This window comes from Platalea leucorodia (assembly GCF_965183815.1).
Source record: "Platalea leucorodia genome assembly, chromosome: 5".
NCBI classification, from domain to species: domain Eukaryota; kingdom Metazoa; phylum Chordata; class Aves; order Pelecaniformes; family Threskiornithidae; genus Platalea; species Platalea leucorodia.
In genome coordinates this window covers 54,679,441-54,695,197 of record NC_138827.1, presented here as the reverse complement: position 1 = coordinate 54,695,197, position 15,757 = coordinate 54,679,441, and the positions used below count along the sequence as shown (strand labels likewise).

At 41.4% G+C, this 15,757-nt stretch overlaps 1 protein-coding gene across 1 annotated transcript in view; it reads right to left on the bottom strand.

Annotated features, from left to right (window-relative positions):
* The window catches only part of PLA2G4A (phospholipase A2 group IVA), an 86,306-nt gene that overhangs the window by 54,587 nt on the left and 15,962 nt on the right, over positions 1 to 15,757 (bottom strand). Inside the window, exons 2-4 of the mRNA XM_082312097.1 lie at positions 14,425 to 14,523; positions 14,118 to 14,258; positions 6,736 to 6,817 (exon numbers count right to left, since the gene is read on the bottom strand). Of these exons, the coding sequence (XP_082168223.1) occupies positions 6,736 to 6,817; positions 14,118 to 14,150 (115 nt within the window). The 5' untranslated portion in view covers positions 14,151 to 14,258; positions 14,425 to 14,523. The remainder of the gene's footprint in view (positions 1 to 6,735; positions 6,818 to 14,117; positions 14,259 to 14,424; positions 14,524 to 15,757) is intronic.

Genomic DNA, 15,757 nt, shown 5'->3' with positions numbered 1-15,757 from the left:
CCTTGCAGGAAAAGCATTATCTGATGACACTTCAACAGTTAAATTAAGTATACCGTAGCTAAGCCAGGGTGCAAGACCAGCCAGCTGTGATACAGAGAACAGCTGGATTAGTCCTGAATGAGCTGCTGTAACACAAACTGTTCTGTTCCTGCTCTAACACAAGCAGGCAAAGCTCCAACTCCTTCCCTTTCAGATAGCTCAGGTTTAAAACATTGCATATGTATACCTAAACTGCACTAGACTACTGTGACTGGCTTTACATGAGCCAGCTTCAACACCAAGAGCTATGGCTGAAAGTGAGCACAATCCCAGGTAAAGGTGTACAAAGAGAGAAACAGTGACTGAAACTGCACTGGACATCACCTCCTTTCCCTCCACATTGCTGAAGCAGCTCCTAGCCACCAGGGCCAGGCTGGTGCCGCAAGCAGGGAAAAGGTGCACACTCATCCCACACTGTCACAGCTCCTTTGGAGTTTCCTCTGGAGAAGCAGGAGGCAACCAGGAAGCACATCAGTGACACTGCCTCAGTGGAAGAACATCTCCTTAACTTGCGGGGGACGTCTATCGCTGGTTGCGGCAGCATGCACTGATAGAAGCTGCTTTCCACCTCTGTGTTAGCACGTTTTGCAACCAGGGTTGAGCTCTGTTGACAGGAGTGCTCCCACTACTTTAACTTGTTTATCTGAGCAGCCTAACTACAGTGGAAATGCATCCTTAATTCCAAGTGGGTGGACAGAAACTGGGATCGAAGCTGAGTACCAGTGCCACAAGCTATCCAAACTTTAAATGTTTTTATTTTTAAGAAAATACTTTTTCCTTAAAAATGCCTGGAATTACACTGTTTATCATCATAACATCAAAAGTAGGTGAAGCAAGTAAAAGCTGAAAATTCAAAACAGGATTAAGCAAGATTAGTAATCATTAAGAGTAGAGTCATACAACTAGTTTCCTTTGTAGATGCTACCAATTGTTTTGAAAGCCAGCATACTTAAAGAAAAATAGATCTTTAAAGATGTAAGACAAGTTTTATGATGCTTCCTTTGGCCCACCAAGCCTCTTGAAAATCCAGATGGGGACAGATCCTACAGAAAAAAGAACCACAGTTTGCAAATATTTCTCTTTTGGAATGCTGCAGTTTGGGATTTCTACAAGTTCTTGTACTGTCAGGGAAATAAGGAAAGACTCTACAGTGTGGTGTGTTATCTGGAGTAGATTCAAAATTAAACATCCACTATGCAAGAACTCACTGGACTGAAGGCAAGGTCTTTTCCAAAAGCTCCAGTCAAAGAAGTGATTTTACAAAGTCTATTGACCCCTGAGACAAGCAGAAAGCTAATCAATTAAGATAATTAAATCCTTGCCAAAAACATGCAAATTTTGAGATATTCCATCTTGTATTGGGTTTATGTGGCAGGTTTTGGGCAGCAGGGGGGTAGGGGGACTGCAGGGGTGGCTTCTGTGAGAAAATACCAGAAGCTGCCCCCATGTCAGACAGAGCCAGCTTTAGCTGGCTCCAAGATGGACCAGCTGCTAGCCAAAGCTGAGCTCATCAGCAGCCCTAGTGGTACCTCTGTGATAACATATTTAAGAAATGGTAAAAGACACAGTGCAGCAGCTGTGAGAGAGGAAGGAGAAAATGTGAGAGAAGTAACTATGCAGATACCAAGTCAGTGAAGAAGAGGAGGTGCTCCAGGCGCTGGAGCAGAGAACCCCCCATAGTGATGCAGGTTGTCCCCCTGCAGCCCATGGAGGACCATGGTGGAGTAGAGATCCACACTGAAGCCCATGGAGGATGCCACGCTGGAGCAGGCAGATGTGCCCTGAAGGAAGCCGCAGCCCATGTAGAACCCACACAGGAGCAGGCTCCTGGCAGGAGCTGCAGCCCATGGAAAGCAGCCCACACAGGAGCCGATTTTCTGGCAGGAACTGTGGCCCTTGGGGGACCCATGCTGGAGCAGTATGTTCCTGAAGACTGTACGCCACAGAAGGGACCCATGCTGGAGCAGTTCTTGAAGGACTGCAGCCCATGGGAAGGACCCACATTGGAGAAGGTTGTGAAGGAGTTTATGCTGTGGGAGGGACCCCACACCGGAGCAGGGGAAAAGCGTGAGGAATAAGGAGCAGCAGAGACAACATGTTACAAACTGACTATAGCCCCCCATTCCCTATCCCCCTGCATCGCTTGGGGGGAGGATGTAGAAGAGTCAGGAGTGAAGTTGAGCCTGGGAAGAAGGGAGGTGGAGGGGTGAAGGTGTTTTTAGCTTTATTTCCAACTATCCTACTCTGTTACAATTAATTGGCAATAGATTAAAGCAATTTCCTCAAATTGAGTCTGTTTTGCCTGTGATGGTAATAAGTGATCTCCCTGTCCTCATCTTGACCCATGAGAGCTTTTCGTTGTATTTTCTCCCCCCATCCTGCTGATGGAGGCGGCGTGGTAGAGTGGCTTGGTGGGCATCTGGCAGCCAGTCAAGGTCAACCCACCACACATCTGCTGCAGTTACTCATCTCAAATCTTCCAGCCTGTAAAAAGACTTAGCCAGAAGAGTTGAGCACAGCTATTAGAGCAGCAGTCACTAAAACAAAATGTGAATCTTTTGTAAAGATAGAGCTGCATCAATTGGATGTTGATAGGACAGTAGCTAGAATGTGAGAGTCACCTTGAAAGGGACACCATAAAATTAAAACAAGTGAAATCAGTAAAGGAAGTACTCCTGTATGAAAGCAACAGTAAATGGGCAGATACCTGAAATAAGAAGGGACTTAAATGAACTCCTGGGAAAGAGGGAGTCTACTCTCAAAACTCTGTCATCGTCCCCCTCAACATCCTGGGTCATGTGTTCTTACAGTAATTCTCATTTATCATACACACACATACATTCACAGAATGACAAACTGGTATAAGTACAGTAACTTCCTTCATATATGAAAAGCATTTGCATGGAATATTTCTATGATGCAATTATTGCCATTTTCATTTATTTTGATGTGCTTTATCAGTGAGAAACAAAAGCAGCTACTGTAGCTTAGCTACTCATATCCTGGTATTACCCAGATTCAGATTTGATTGCTTGTCTTTGTCAGATCACTCTACAAAAGTTTTAAAGCTTACAGAGACAATGGGAAATCTCAGCCAAATAAAATAAAAATAGAGGGCTGGAAGCTATCCTAGCACCACCTTTCTCTGTTGTTCCAGCCACCCAGATCAGCTGGGACACTAAAAATATGTCTTGAATCAGTAGTACTGTGTGCGTGAACTGTTCACTCAAGGAAACACATTGCCTGTGGAAGTTACAGTGTAGTAGGCATCTATTACCTAGTTTTAAGGATGACACAACCATTTGTGCTCTCCATTAATGAAGAGCTCAAGAAATCTTGAAAAATTTGCTTAAAATACTGCATATCTCCCCAGCCTAGGCTTGAGGAGACAGATGTGTGGATAACCATGCCAGAGAAGTCAGGCCATCCATGCCTACCCACAGAGTTGGGGCACCAGGCACACTAGACCTCTCATCTAAAACTCCTTGAGCAGAGGTAGACCTCAAATCCTTAAGATGAAAAATATCACACAAACTGCAAAATTATATCGTAGAATGGCTTGGGCTGGAAGGGACCTTAAAGATCATCTAACTCCAACCGCCCTGCCATGGGCAGGGATGTCACCCACTAGACCAGGTTGCCCAGGGCCCCATCCAACCTGGCCTTGAACACTGCCAGGGACAGGGCATCCATAACCTCTCTGGGCAACCTCTTCCAGTGCCTCACCGCCCTCTGAGTAAAGAATTTTTTCCTAACACCTAATCTAAATTTCCCCTCTTTCAGTTTGAAACCATTCCCCTTTGTCTTATGGCAATCTGCCCTTATAAAGAGTCTCTCCCTCTCTTTTATATAAGCCCCCTTTAAGTACTGGAAGGCCACTATAAGGTCTCCCCAGAGCCTTCTCTTCTCCAGGCTGAGCAACCCCAACTCCCTCAGTCTGTCTTCATAGCAGAGGTGCTCCAGCCCTCTGATCATCTTTGTGGCCCTCCTCTGGATCCATTCTAAAAGGTCCACATCTTTCTTGTGCTGAGGGCTCCAGAACTGGATGCAATACTCTAGGTGGGGTCTCATGAGGGCAGAGTAGAGGGGGAGAATCACCTCCCTCGACCTGCTGGCCACGCCTCTTCTGATGCCGCCTGGGATACGGTTGGCTTTCTGGGCTGCTAGTGCACATTGCTGGCTGATATCCAGCTTTTCATCCACCAGGACCCCCAAGTCCTTCTCTGCATGGCTGCTCTCAATAAGTTCTTCTCCCAGTCTGCACTCATGTCTGGGATTGCCTCGACCCAGGTGCAGGACCTTACACTTGGGCCTGTTGAACCTCATTCGGTTCATAAGCTCTTCCACATATTTAATAAACTTAGATTTACTCAGATCTTTCACAGCTATTCCAGAAAGTCTTGGAAAGACTGATACAGAAAAAAGAAGAAAAGCAAAACATTACACACAATCTCTCATGTTCCCTAGGACCTCCATCACCACCACAATGTAAAATTACCTCTCTTGCCCACAGAGCAGTCACTGTCTACACAAACTGGAGCAACAACAACAGAATGAATTAGGAGAAACCCACCAGGATAGTCAACAGCTTGGTAGTGTCCATCATGAGAGAGCAACACTCATGTACCCACCCCAACCAAGGCATCTCATATTATGTATCACAGCCACCCTGCCTGGTAGTGAATCCTCTCCTTGAGTTCAGAAACTCAAAGTAAAAGTTCAAAAAAAGTTCAAGAAAAGTTCTTCAACAAGTTACAGTTTTGGCAAATCAAATGAAAGAAAAAAAAAAAATATATATATATATATATTGGCTGGCACGATCAACTGTAAAGACCCTCCACCACTCAGATTCATGCACCTTTCTTAAGTAATTAACACGACTAATGATTTGATCAAATAGCTTCCAGGCTCCAACACACCGAGTTTTGTATATACATGGGAAATGAAAAATTTTTCATTTTCCAAAAATAAGAACAGAAGCAACAATCTGTTTTTTTCACTTTGGGGGATTTGCCAAGACTCCAAGAACAAGCCCCGGGAACTTGGAAGCTCACTCAGAGATGCCTCAGACTACAGGTGCCTCAGGCTACGGAGCACTAGTAGCTGCCTCAGACAGAAAGCCAAGCAGGTTTCAGTGGCCCTTGAGCATAGTTCTGTCAGGTTTTATCAAAATAAAAAAGTTCTTCCTGAGTAGCTTTTTGGGTTTGATGATTTGGTAAGATAGAGAGTTTTCTCTGGAAAAAAAAAAAAAAAAAAATAAAAAAATATCCAATTATATTGATAGATAATATTTGGAATTTATACTACAAGACCATACTTGTCAGAGGGGTGGGGAATAATGCCATGGTCTTCTGGCTTTCTTCACCCTTTCCATACTCCCCTTAATATCATATCTTATTATGGGGTCCCCATTTCAACCCCCTTTCATCCCTTCACATGTTCCCCATGCTGCCTCATGCCAGAGACCTCCGTGTCTGAGAACCTGTGTCTTTCCATTTAGCCCATCTTCTTACACACACAAACCTGTGTTCCCCTTGTTCTTTACAGCACTTTTCCCGAGGTATTCTTACATAGAGATCCTCTCACAGAGGCCACCAGGGTAACACCCCACTGCATCTTCTCTGTGTGCTCCTTTCCTTCACCCCACAGTAGATGCTAAATAGATTCCCAATTCCTTCTTCTCCCCTTCTGCCAGGGCTCCCCTCTCTCCATTCATACCTGGGGCTCTTGAACATTCCCCTTCCAACTGTCCCTCCCATTTACCCCACAAGTTTAATATCAACAGTAGACATTAATTACAAAAAAAACTATTAACCCATTGAAGCAAAGCTGTGTGTCAGAGCAGCTGCTGTAGCTTGACCTGAAAGCAGTTTCCAGAATGCGCTGGGAAAGAAACAATTGCATGTCAAATGAGCTTCATGAGAGAGCAGGAGAGAAGCACCACACTCATCCTCCCAGCCCCAGCCTACAAGTTCTGGGCTATGCAACGCTCTGCATGAAGCATCCGGGAAAGGGAGAGATGACCTGACAGCAAAACAGTCATAATCAAGGAAGGGGGAATATTCTTTTTACAGATTCAGTCAATATATTATTCTCTCCCTCTTCCCCCCTTAAGAGCAGACAAGAGTTTTCACAGGTCATTCTTCCTAGTGGTTTCCTGTTCAGCTACTAAGTCCAGAGGCTCAGAATGCTAACAGAATGGGGAAGAAGTGCTGGTGTCTTATATAGCTCTCCACCATGAGATCTGCTTATCTGTTTTGGATTTTTTTTTTTTCTTTTTTTCTTCTTACTACATTGACTCAGCAGAGGTCTGGGCTTCTTTCTTTTTAAGTGTTCCCACCACCAAACCACAGCCTTTTGAAGATACAGCAATTGCCAGTTTCACTATACTCAGAACAGCACTTCCGACTAAGCCAAAAAACTAAGTGTAGGTGTTGCCTGCTTGTAGGCAAATTGTTTACAACTCATTCAGCTTTTTTGGATCAATGGAAAGAAGGAGCGGCAAATCTGCTTTCTGAGTTAGAGTGAGTGTGCAATGAAATGGGTACATTGCCCTAGCTTTAACAAGCAAGACAAAAAAAAAAAAACACCAACCCACTAACAATCATTTAATTCATGACAAGCTTTGATGTGTCATCTGCCCCTGCCTACAGCAGTTTCCTAGAAGAAAGAGACAAAACAGAAAGAAATACTCACGCATGTCACCAATCGCTCCTTTTGTGACATTTGTGGCTTTCCTTACTGTCACAGTGAATATGTGTGAATACTGGTGTTCCACCTGGAAGTCAGAGAGTTAGAGGTGATTAAGCTCCAGAATCAAAAACCATCTATCAAAATAGGTTTCATTTTGTCCAAAAACTGAGAGAAAGAAATCACCCAGTCAAAACGTAAGTGAAACTCATACTGGATAGAGCATCTTAAAGCTGAACTGCACCCTGTAGCTTTACTGAAAGGTCAAACCTTATACTAGGGTTGCTTGATTTTCCTGCAGCCACACCTACTAATCTCAATGAATAACACTCCTCCTCTCTACAGAACCTGCTTTAAGGCATTTAGTCAGCCAGCGACAACTTGGTATGGTAAGAAAAAAATAAAAAGGGGGCTATTTTACAGCGTGCTTGTCTTTGTAATTGCCTTCCCCTAGTAAAAAGAATGGGTGCAATTATTTCAAAGTATACGTTCTGGAACAGATATATGCATACTGCATACGCAAGGGATATAGTTAGTAATGCACTGAATACACCTTTTTAGTACACATCAATATACAAAGTGCAAGTGTCCTTAAGACAATGGAGGGAAGGTGAAAAGCAAGCTGTTAAAACATTCACAAGCAAATTTCATGCAGTTTCTGGATCCTCTAGTTTCCAGCAAAGCCCAACCACAGCAGCAGGAGCTGCCTTTCTAAGAGCAGGTCTGTCTTGAATGAACTAGGGAAGGAGAAAAAGGTGCGAAATTAAGAAACAAAAGTAAAAACCTTAATGAAAAAAGGTCAGTAACTCACATCTATTGTTACTTTATCTACATAGCATTAAGTTTGACCGACCTACTGGATACCATTATGAGAATCACCACTGCATATTGCAAGGCAGACAACATTGGCCTTTACAGGGACACAGCACAGAGCTTGTGGATAAGTTTTATGTATTAGAGCCAGGATCAGATCTCATACAATTGCCTCTCAGCACTTACCTCTACACTGCTATCTTAAAGCCAGTCTTAAGACACTCAAGCTCCCTGACTGCCCGCAGTGCCTAGAGACATTGACTCACATGCTGGTACAACCTGGAGAGCACCAGCTCACTCTCCTGCAACAGAAACTCAGGCACTGGGAGGGGACCACCTCACACCTGAGCTCTGCCTCTACAAAGACCATCAGGCCCAAGCTGCCTGGCTCTTACAGCTCAAGCCACTGTATCAAAAGCACAGGGACCTCAGGTAGTCACCTATCATACACAGTGATACACTCCTACCTCAGGTTTCCATTTCTGAAACTGAAACAATGATATTTTCTATCTTTTCCTAACCACTCATTAACTTTGTGAAATACATTAAAATAAACACTGCATATCAGTCATTAGGACCAAAACAACCAAATATTAAAGATCATATTCCAATCAGAAGGAAAAGAGGGAAGTACCAGAATCAGGAAATTCATTGATGTTTATTTAAAATGACAGACAATACCCTTGATATGGGGCATGGAACACGCTTATTGAGGCCGTGCCTGGTGTTTTCTTGCTATGTTTTCACCTGGATATTTCCCTTTTTTTTTTTTTTAACCCCCTTTTTAAAGGAACAAACAGATAAGCCAACAAAACCCTTCAATCCATATGTGGCTTAGTTTTCAACAGTGGCACATGCCTCCATTTAAGCTACTGCTGCTTCAACTGCTAGATTTTATAAGGGCCTTCAGGTGGTTCTCATAAATATTTCAATACTGGTTGCTTCAGCCAAGCCTTATTATTTTACATCTACAACATATTTACACCCAGAGACTAGAACCAAATTGGATCCCTCTAATACAAATAAACAAATGAACAACAACAAAAAAAAAACTGACAGTTTCCTATAGGTTATATTCTCAAAAAAAGAAAAAAGCAAAAATCAATCTTCTAAAGACAGCAAAAGTGGCTTGTGAATGCTCAAGTAACAGTTGAGTCAGGACACATTAAAAAAACAACGCAAATGATACCAACAAACTCCTCCAGAAGTCTGTAGTCTAGAGGTCTGCAAAGGCATAGCCACATCACCATGGCAAAAATAACTAGGAGAAAATGCCCACAGTGATACTGAGGGTGTGACTTCACTGCAGACACTGGCTGACCCAGACACTGAATTGTTGCATCTTTAAGGGTGTAATCACCCACATGTTGTGACAACTACTGGAGGCTCATTTCATGATAGTCTGCCCAGCAGTAAATTTCAACTCTGTAATTCTTCCCCTGTAAGCTGTAGGAGTTGTCTGGTTCAAAGAACAAGTAAGCAGGCAGGGGGAAAACTGTGGCAATGTAAACTGTTACCTTACAAGTGGTATACTGAAATCGTCATTGCGCAGCAAGTGGTTCACCAACCGCAGTAAAAATGACATCTAGACTCTAATCGATTCTCTCAGCCAGGACTGTTAACTCACCTCAAAAGTATCAAACCCAACAGAAAGAGTTTAGATGTGAGAATTCAAAGTTGTTAAGAAGCAACACCTGTTTAACAGCCTGCCTTGTGCTGACATGAAGACATACAGATTTCCTGATGTCCATCACCTTTTGCATCACAGCTTCCAAGAGTGGATGGATGAATGGGAAGGAGGACGAGACTTCTCTCTGAACAAACTTCTGCCTCTGCCACATGGCAGAAGTCCAGAGTTTTCCATCACAGCAGGATAAACGGGGATTTTAGCAGGTATGTGGGAACAGCTGGTACTACTGTGAACACAGCTACATAAAGTTACCCCAGTTCTGTCATTTACCCTGCTTCAAGAATTTTTACAAGCTGTGAATCTGCAGAAAACAATGACTCTCACTGTCCCTTGTTTTCAGTTTGCTTCTTCACAGTGCTCAAAACTGTTTTATCAGTGTGTGCCACCTTCACATGCACATAGATGGCTGAAGTGTCGATTTCACAATGCAGCGTTGGCCCCAGAGTTTGTTCACACAGACTGATGTAGTTCCTTTGTCATACACAACCTTATAATTAAGAGAAATAGCCCAAAGTACAAACACACCACCCTTCTCCTTATTCTGAGCTGTTAAGAAAGAGCCTGTCCTCACTAGAGACCACAAATCAGAGATCACCGAACATTTAGCAACAAAGAGGACGATGGAGTTATAATTAAGTTACAAGTATGGAACATGGGAATGCTGGATTTAGTTCTCAGCTGCTATGTGGAACTCGTGTGCAATTCTGGTGCCCCAGCATCCTGGCTGTAAAATGGGGATACTACAAGATGCTCACTGACAAAAAGCACTTCTGTAAAGTAGTTTTCTGGCATCTTCTAGTCCTACTCATGAAACTCATATGCCTAAATAAAATGTCTACCATCAAAACAAGGCCAAGCTACCACTTACTAATGTATTCTCTTTAGAGCAATATAGAGATCATCATTACTTTCTGTTATAAGTTGATGTTGTTTTGCTAATACTATGGTGAGAAATGCTTTTTATTGACTTAAGCAGCAAACCCCATTATTCCAGCTGTTGTTCTGTCAAGAAAGTTAAGTCTGGTTTAAGATCTGGTATTCTCTGAAATGAATGTAAGTACACAGAGGTCTGGCAAAACAGAAAAACATTATCTTCTTTCACCATGCCTCACCCAAAATAACACACTGAGGCTTATAATTACAGAGTTATTAATATTTGGCCATAATCACACGCTTGGAAGAAATTTGCAACTACTAAAATAAACGTTCTCTCTTAGTAAAAAAAAAATAATACACAGATAAACACAGGAAGCTCAGAAGTCTAGATCTTTTCTTACTCTAAAATAAACGTTTTTCATGCAACTTAAGTACAATCGGAAATTAAGGCAATTTTCCACTTTGGATACAGTTTCTAAGGGTATTAAGAGACCTAAATGTCCATATTGCCCTCCAAGTCATGGGGGTTGGCCAGGAGGCCAACTACCTCCTCCCAGAAAAAAAAAAAAAAAATAAAAAGTTGCAGAAACGACGAGCATCAACTTGGAGATGGAGAAAATCAGTAATGAAGTGAGGAGGAGGAGATGGAACTGGATCGGTCATGTCTTGAGGAAAAAAACAACAGAAGACTGCGCTGTGGCCCTTGGGACTCCAGAGCACGCAGCCGCAGACCGATCGAAGTGGAAGAACAATGTCCGCGCCTTGTGTGCCTCCTGGCACTGAGAGAATTCAGATTCAGAAATGTCCATATTAACAGCTAGCACAACTTTCAGAAGCGTTTTTTGGTTAGTTTTTGGAAAGACTGAGTTCTAAAGACGTTAGATGCTCCCTGAAAATACCATAAGAAATGTATTGACGCTGAATACTTTTATAAATCTAGCCCTTGCTAGTTTAGATGACTAAGCTGCATTTTCTAAAGTGACTTATGTTCACCTGAAGTCTTGATAAAAATCTGTACATTGCCAACTCCTCAATTACTTCTGAAAAATGGATGATGGTATATAAATCACTTAAATGTTGCAACACTGAGTGGAGCAACATCTGCATACCTTTAAAAATCTAAGCCAGGTTAAAAATTCCAGAAGCTCACAATTAACTCAAAAACCTAAATCCTATCATTCAAAGTGACTTAGCTTTACATATCTGTTTCATTTCACTTTCTCTTTCTCCAAAAATTTAGAGAAAAGAGGAAAACAAAAGTTTTCAATATGCCCTGTCTGAACACGGGTTTTCTGAATTAGGGAAACTCCTGTGGATAGTATTCACTCTTTACTGGTTCAATCCACAAGGTTTTCCAAGCATCCTGCACAGCAATGGTTCAGTATCTCTTGTTCACACACCACAGCTCTCCATCTCTTCTAACTCCTCCTGCCTCCTTTGTTCCTCTCCCACCTTTGACTGCTTTTTTTCCTCCCTGTAAAATTTCCCTAATTATCTGATTTCCTCTATTTTACATATCACTGCATTTGTATGTACATAAACACCATTACCTTACAGGACTGCAAAACAGAACAACAAGCTAAGATTTCCTGTAACACAATTGGGTTTTACCTACGAACTTTCTGCACTTACTGAGAAAGCAAGGGATTTGCATACATTGAATATAACATTTTTCATATCCCAGAATGCTGAGTCACAAAATGTAACTCAATCAGGAGATATAATTGCACATAAAATACCAATCAGGAAGCTCTGGTGTAGATAGATTGTGTAATGAGTATTTATTACTCTTACTTCCTTAACATTAAGGACACTTGAGCTGACAATTGGGCTGGACAAATGAAAATGTTCACACGTTTTCTTAAGTAACAGATTTTCATAAAGTCCATGCTCTTCTTTCACAGGGTATTACAATTAAGACAAACATTTGCGCATGCACACAAATTCTATCTTGAAGTGATTTTTCCCATTGTTATAGTATTTATCCCCCATACCAATCTAACTGAAGATGAATTACGCATCTTATTTCTTTATTCTCTGAATCCAGAAGCATTTTTGGTACAGTCAGTTCTGTCTGTACCTGCAGTAACTTTGTGAATGCCCTACTTTATTCCTCTGAGTTTTTCATAAAGTGAGGAAAAAAAGAAAAATAAAGAGATTGGAAAACACATAATAGTTAACAGAAGGACTTTTGGAAAATGCAGAACTCTTGAGTCTTTTAATGCTAAATGTCATTAAAAATTCAAGATCTTTGCATTGATATTTTTTGCATTGATATGAGCCTGCTGCCCTTGACTGTTCTATGTTTTAGTAAAACTTTCCAGGCAATTTCAATTTTCAAATTAAGAAGCCTCAAAGATTTCCATTCACTTTTCATGCAATTATAGGATCAGCTCTTGCATTAACAGTGTCCTCTCCTGCATTAGCAACATTCCCACACCAGCAGCTCAGCATTGCCAGAGGACTGTAACTACATATACTTCTAAGGCTCCATTTTGTTCATTATAGTATATATATCAAGATCAAAAAAGATCCTTTATATGAATGATTCAATGAAATATAACTGAGTGCCTCAGAGACCTCTCCCATAAAGGTACAAATCAGATCAAGCATTCCATCCAGGAGAGGGCACTGATGCAGAAAGAAGTTAGTGTATTAACACTGTTAAATACAGCCATCAACCTGAAACTTGTCTTCGCAGCAGCATTCACAGAACTACAGAATGAGCAAAACACAAGTTTGACATCTGCTGGCTGCAAAGTCATGTAAAGGATGTGACTGTGTGGGGTAGAAACCACATAATTGATAAGAGATCACTTCAAGGAAGCATACGCTGTATTTTTAGCAACACAGAAGTTCAACATTATGACAAGTGTATGGTAACTATCTTTGAGAGTACATATCACTTTTCCTGCTGTGAGATTCTGGGACTGTTACAAAAAGTGCTTGATACGAACACACCCAGCTTGTTTCAGGATTTCAGTTTGACCGGGAAGTGTGATTTCAGTGTTTACTTTGGAAGGTCGCTCATGCAAAGGTATGTTTGAATATTCCAGCCAAAAGCCAGTGTTGAACAAGCTGCTGAGCCACTCCACTGGCTTGCCATGCAAAGGGCAGTTCTGCTCCCATTTCCCTTCTCCTCCTTCCCTTGCCCTTCTTTCTCTGCTTACACAGGTTGTGCTCACATGGTTGTACCCTTCCCTTGGGCCAGCTCTGACAGCAGAGAACTAATATTTTGAACTATTTTTCTGCCATACCAGCAAGGTCGATTGGCTCACTCTGATCAGATACATTTGAGAGCTCATACAAGGGACGCAGCAGGAACATTGGAATGTAGCAGGATGGAGGGAGCAGAAGCACTGGCAGCAGTGTGTTGTTGAATGGCACAGATCATTTCACTGACCTTTACCTAGAGTTTGCAGGCTGTATTTTGAAGATTCTCTTTGAATCGACATCACTGATACACGCTGGTTTAAGTTCTAAATATCCAAAATTGCCAACTTATTCCTCTATCCATACTGATGAAAAGGGAAGAGAGTTATTCAGTAACTAGAATTGTAAGAAAAAAAACCCCTGTACTTTAAGGGAGAAAGTTAGACACATGATGTTACTTTTGTAGACTACAGTTCAGTTTGACAATCAGTGTGTGAAAAAACTTGTATGAAATAGTCAACTACTGGCACTTTGATATAACACTTTGAAAAGGCAAGTCCTTTAGAATGATACCCTACGACATCACACCCATGAGGTTATTAGGAGCCCGTATTCCATTTTGACTTACACATGAGCAACTACACTCCAATTTTCAAAAAGCTAACTTGAATCTTTCAAATTTCATTCAAATAAATTTCTGAAAAAATTTGCTCTAACCACATTTACCATTTCTTTAAGGAATTAATGATAATGCTAATGCTGTGTGCTTATTTAGAGTAACTTCTAATAGGATACATTATACAAGACAGTATATATTATACAAGACAGCATACATGGAAGATCCAAAGCTACTTACCACAATGTGTTGATAAGGATCTATGACAGACATTTTTGCCTTAATTTTTATTCAAGACAACTGTCAAATGTCTACTTCAATTCTACACGGAAGAGGCTTCCCAGTTTTTCAAAGCAGAGTTCAGTATGACAGATCCTTTAACTATGAAATAATGAAAAAAAAATTAATTAAATTTCTTATGTTCTTTTAAAACTATATTTTGTAACAGAGCAAACGAGTTCCTCCACTTTAAGATGGTTCCCACAATTCATTTGTTTACCAAGAACTTAATTTCATATAAGCTATGGAGGTACAGATATTTACTTGCCTGAACCAGAGAAATTTCTTGTGCTTATCTCCTCTACCTCAGGGTAAGAGCATAAACCAAATAACTTGAATTCCAGTCATCCAAGTAGTTCTAGCAGCTCTAGAGATAAAAAAAAAAAAAAAAAAAGAATAGAGCAATTATATTTAACCATTACGTACATTCAAATGTATATGCTTCCATGCATTACAATCCTAGTTAAAAAAAGAAATCCATGTTTAGTTAACAGCCTTTTTACTGTAGTGACAAATTCTTGGTTCCCATGCTTTGCTTCTATATTAAGATGCTCACATGGTCAGGACAGGACAGAGGTGAAGTTCCTCTTTGTATCCTCCTCCCTGTACAAGATGAGGTACAAGGACAAGTCCTGCACTCACGCTGAGGGACATGACTTTTAGAACTGAAAAGCCAGTTGGACAGCACAAGCACGATTGTCAGCAACTTGCACCAGACAACTGCAACCCTCCATAGTAAAGATCCCTTTAGCCATTTTAATGCAGCTTTTCATACCACCTTCACTTTGAAAGCTTCTTCCACAAACAGCAAATTCCTAAAGTTGCACCTAACTACATCTAAGACAATAATGGAAAACGAATTCCAGCATCTAATCTGCAGCAAGAGCACAGGAGAGTTCATTTGGCAGCTGCTCATTTAACTATAAATGATCAGCAATAGTGCCCTCTGTAAACCTGGGAAGGGAATTCCAGCTGAAACTGTGTATAACCTCCCTGGCCGCCCCAGTTGTCTACAGAGATCCACAAAAGGCTTTAATGGGCAAACTGCAAATGAGCTGGCAGGATTTAAACAGGTTCTTCATAGGCCACTGTTTTCTTGTCATGGTTTAACCCCAGCTGGCAACTGAGCACCGCACAGCTGCTTGCTCACTCCCACCCCAGTGGGATGGGGGAGAGAATCAGAAGAGTAAAAGTGAGAAAACTCATGGGTTGAGGTAAGAACAGTTTCATAATTGAGATAAAGTAAAATAGTAATAATAATAATAGAATATATAAAGCAAGTGACGCATGATGCAATTGCTCACCACCTGCCAACAGATACCCAGCCAGGTCCTGAGCAGCAACCCCCCTGGCCAGGTTTCCCCTAGTTTACATATTGAGTATGACATCATATGGTATGGATCAGCTGTCCTGGCTGTGCCCCCTCCCAGCTTCTTGCACATCTCCAGCCTTCTCAGTCAGTACAGCATGAGAAGCTGAAGAGTCCTTGATTTAGTGTAAGTACTACTTAGCAACAACTAAAACATCAGTGTGTTATCAACATTATTTTCACAGTAAATCCAAAACATAGCACTGTACCAACTACTAGGAAGGAAATTAAC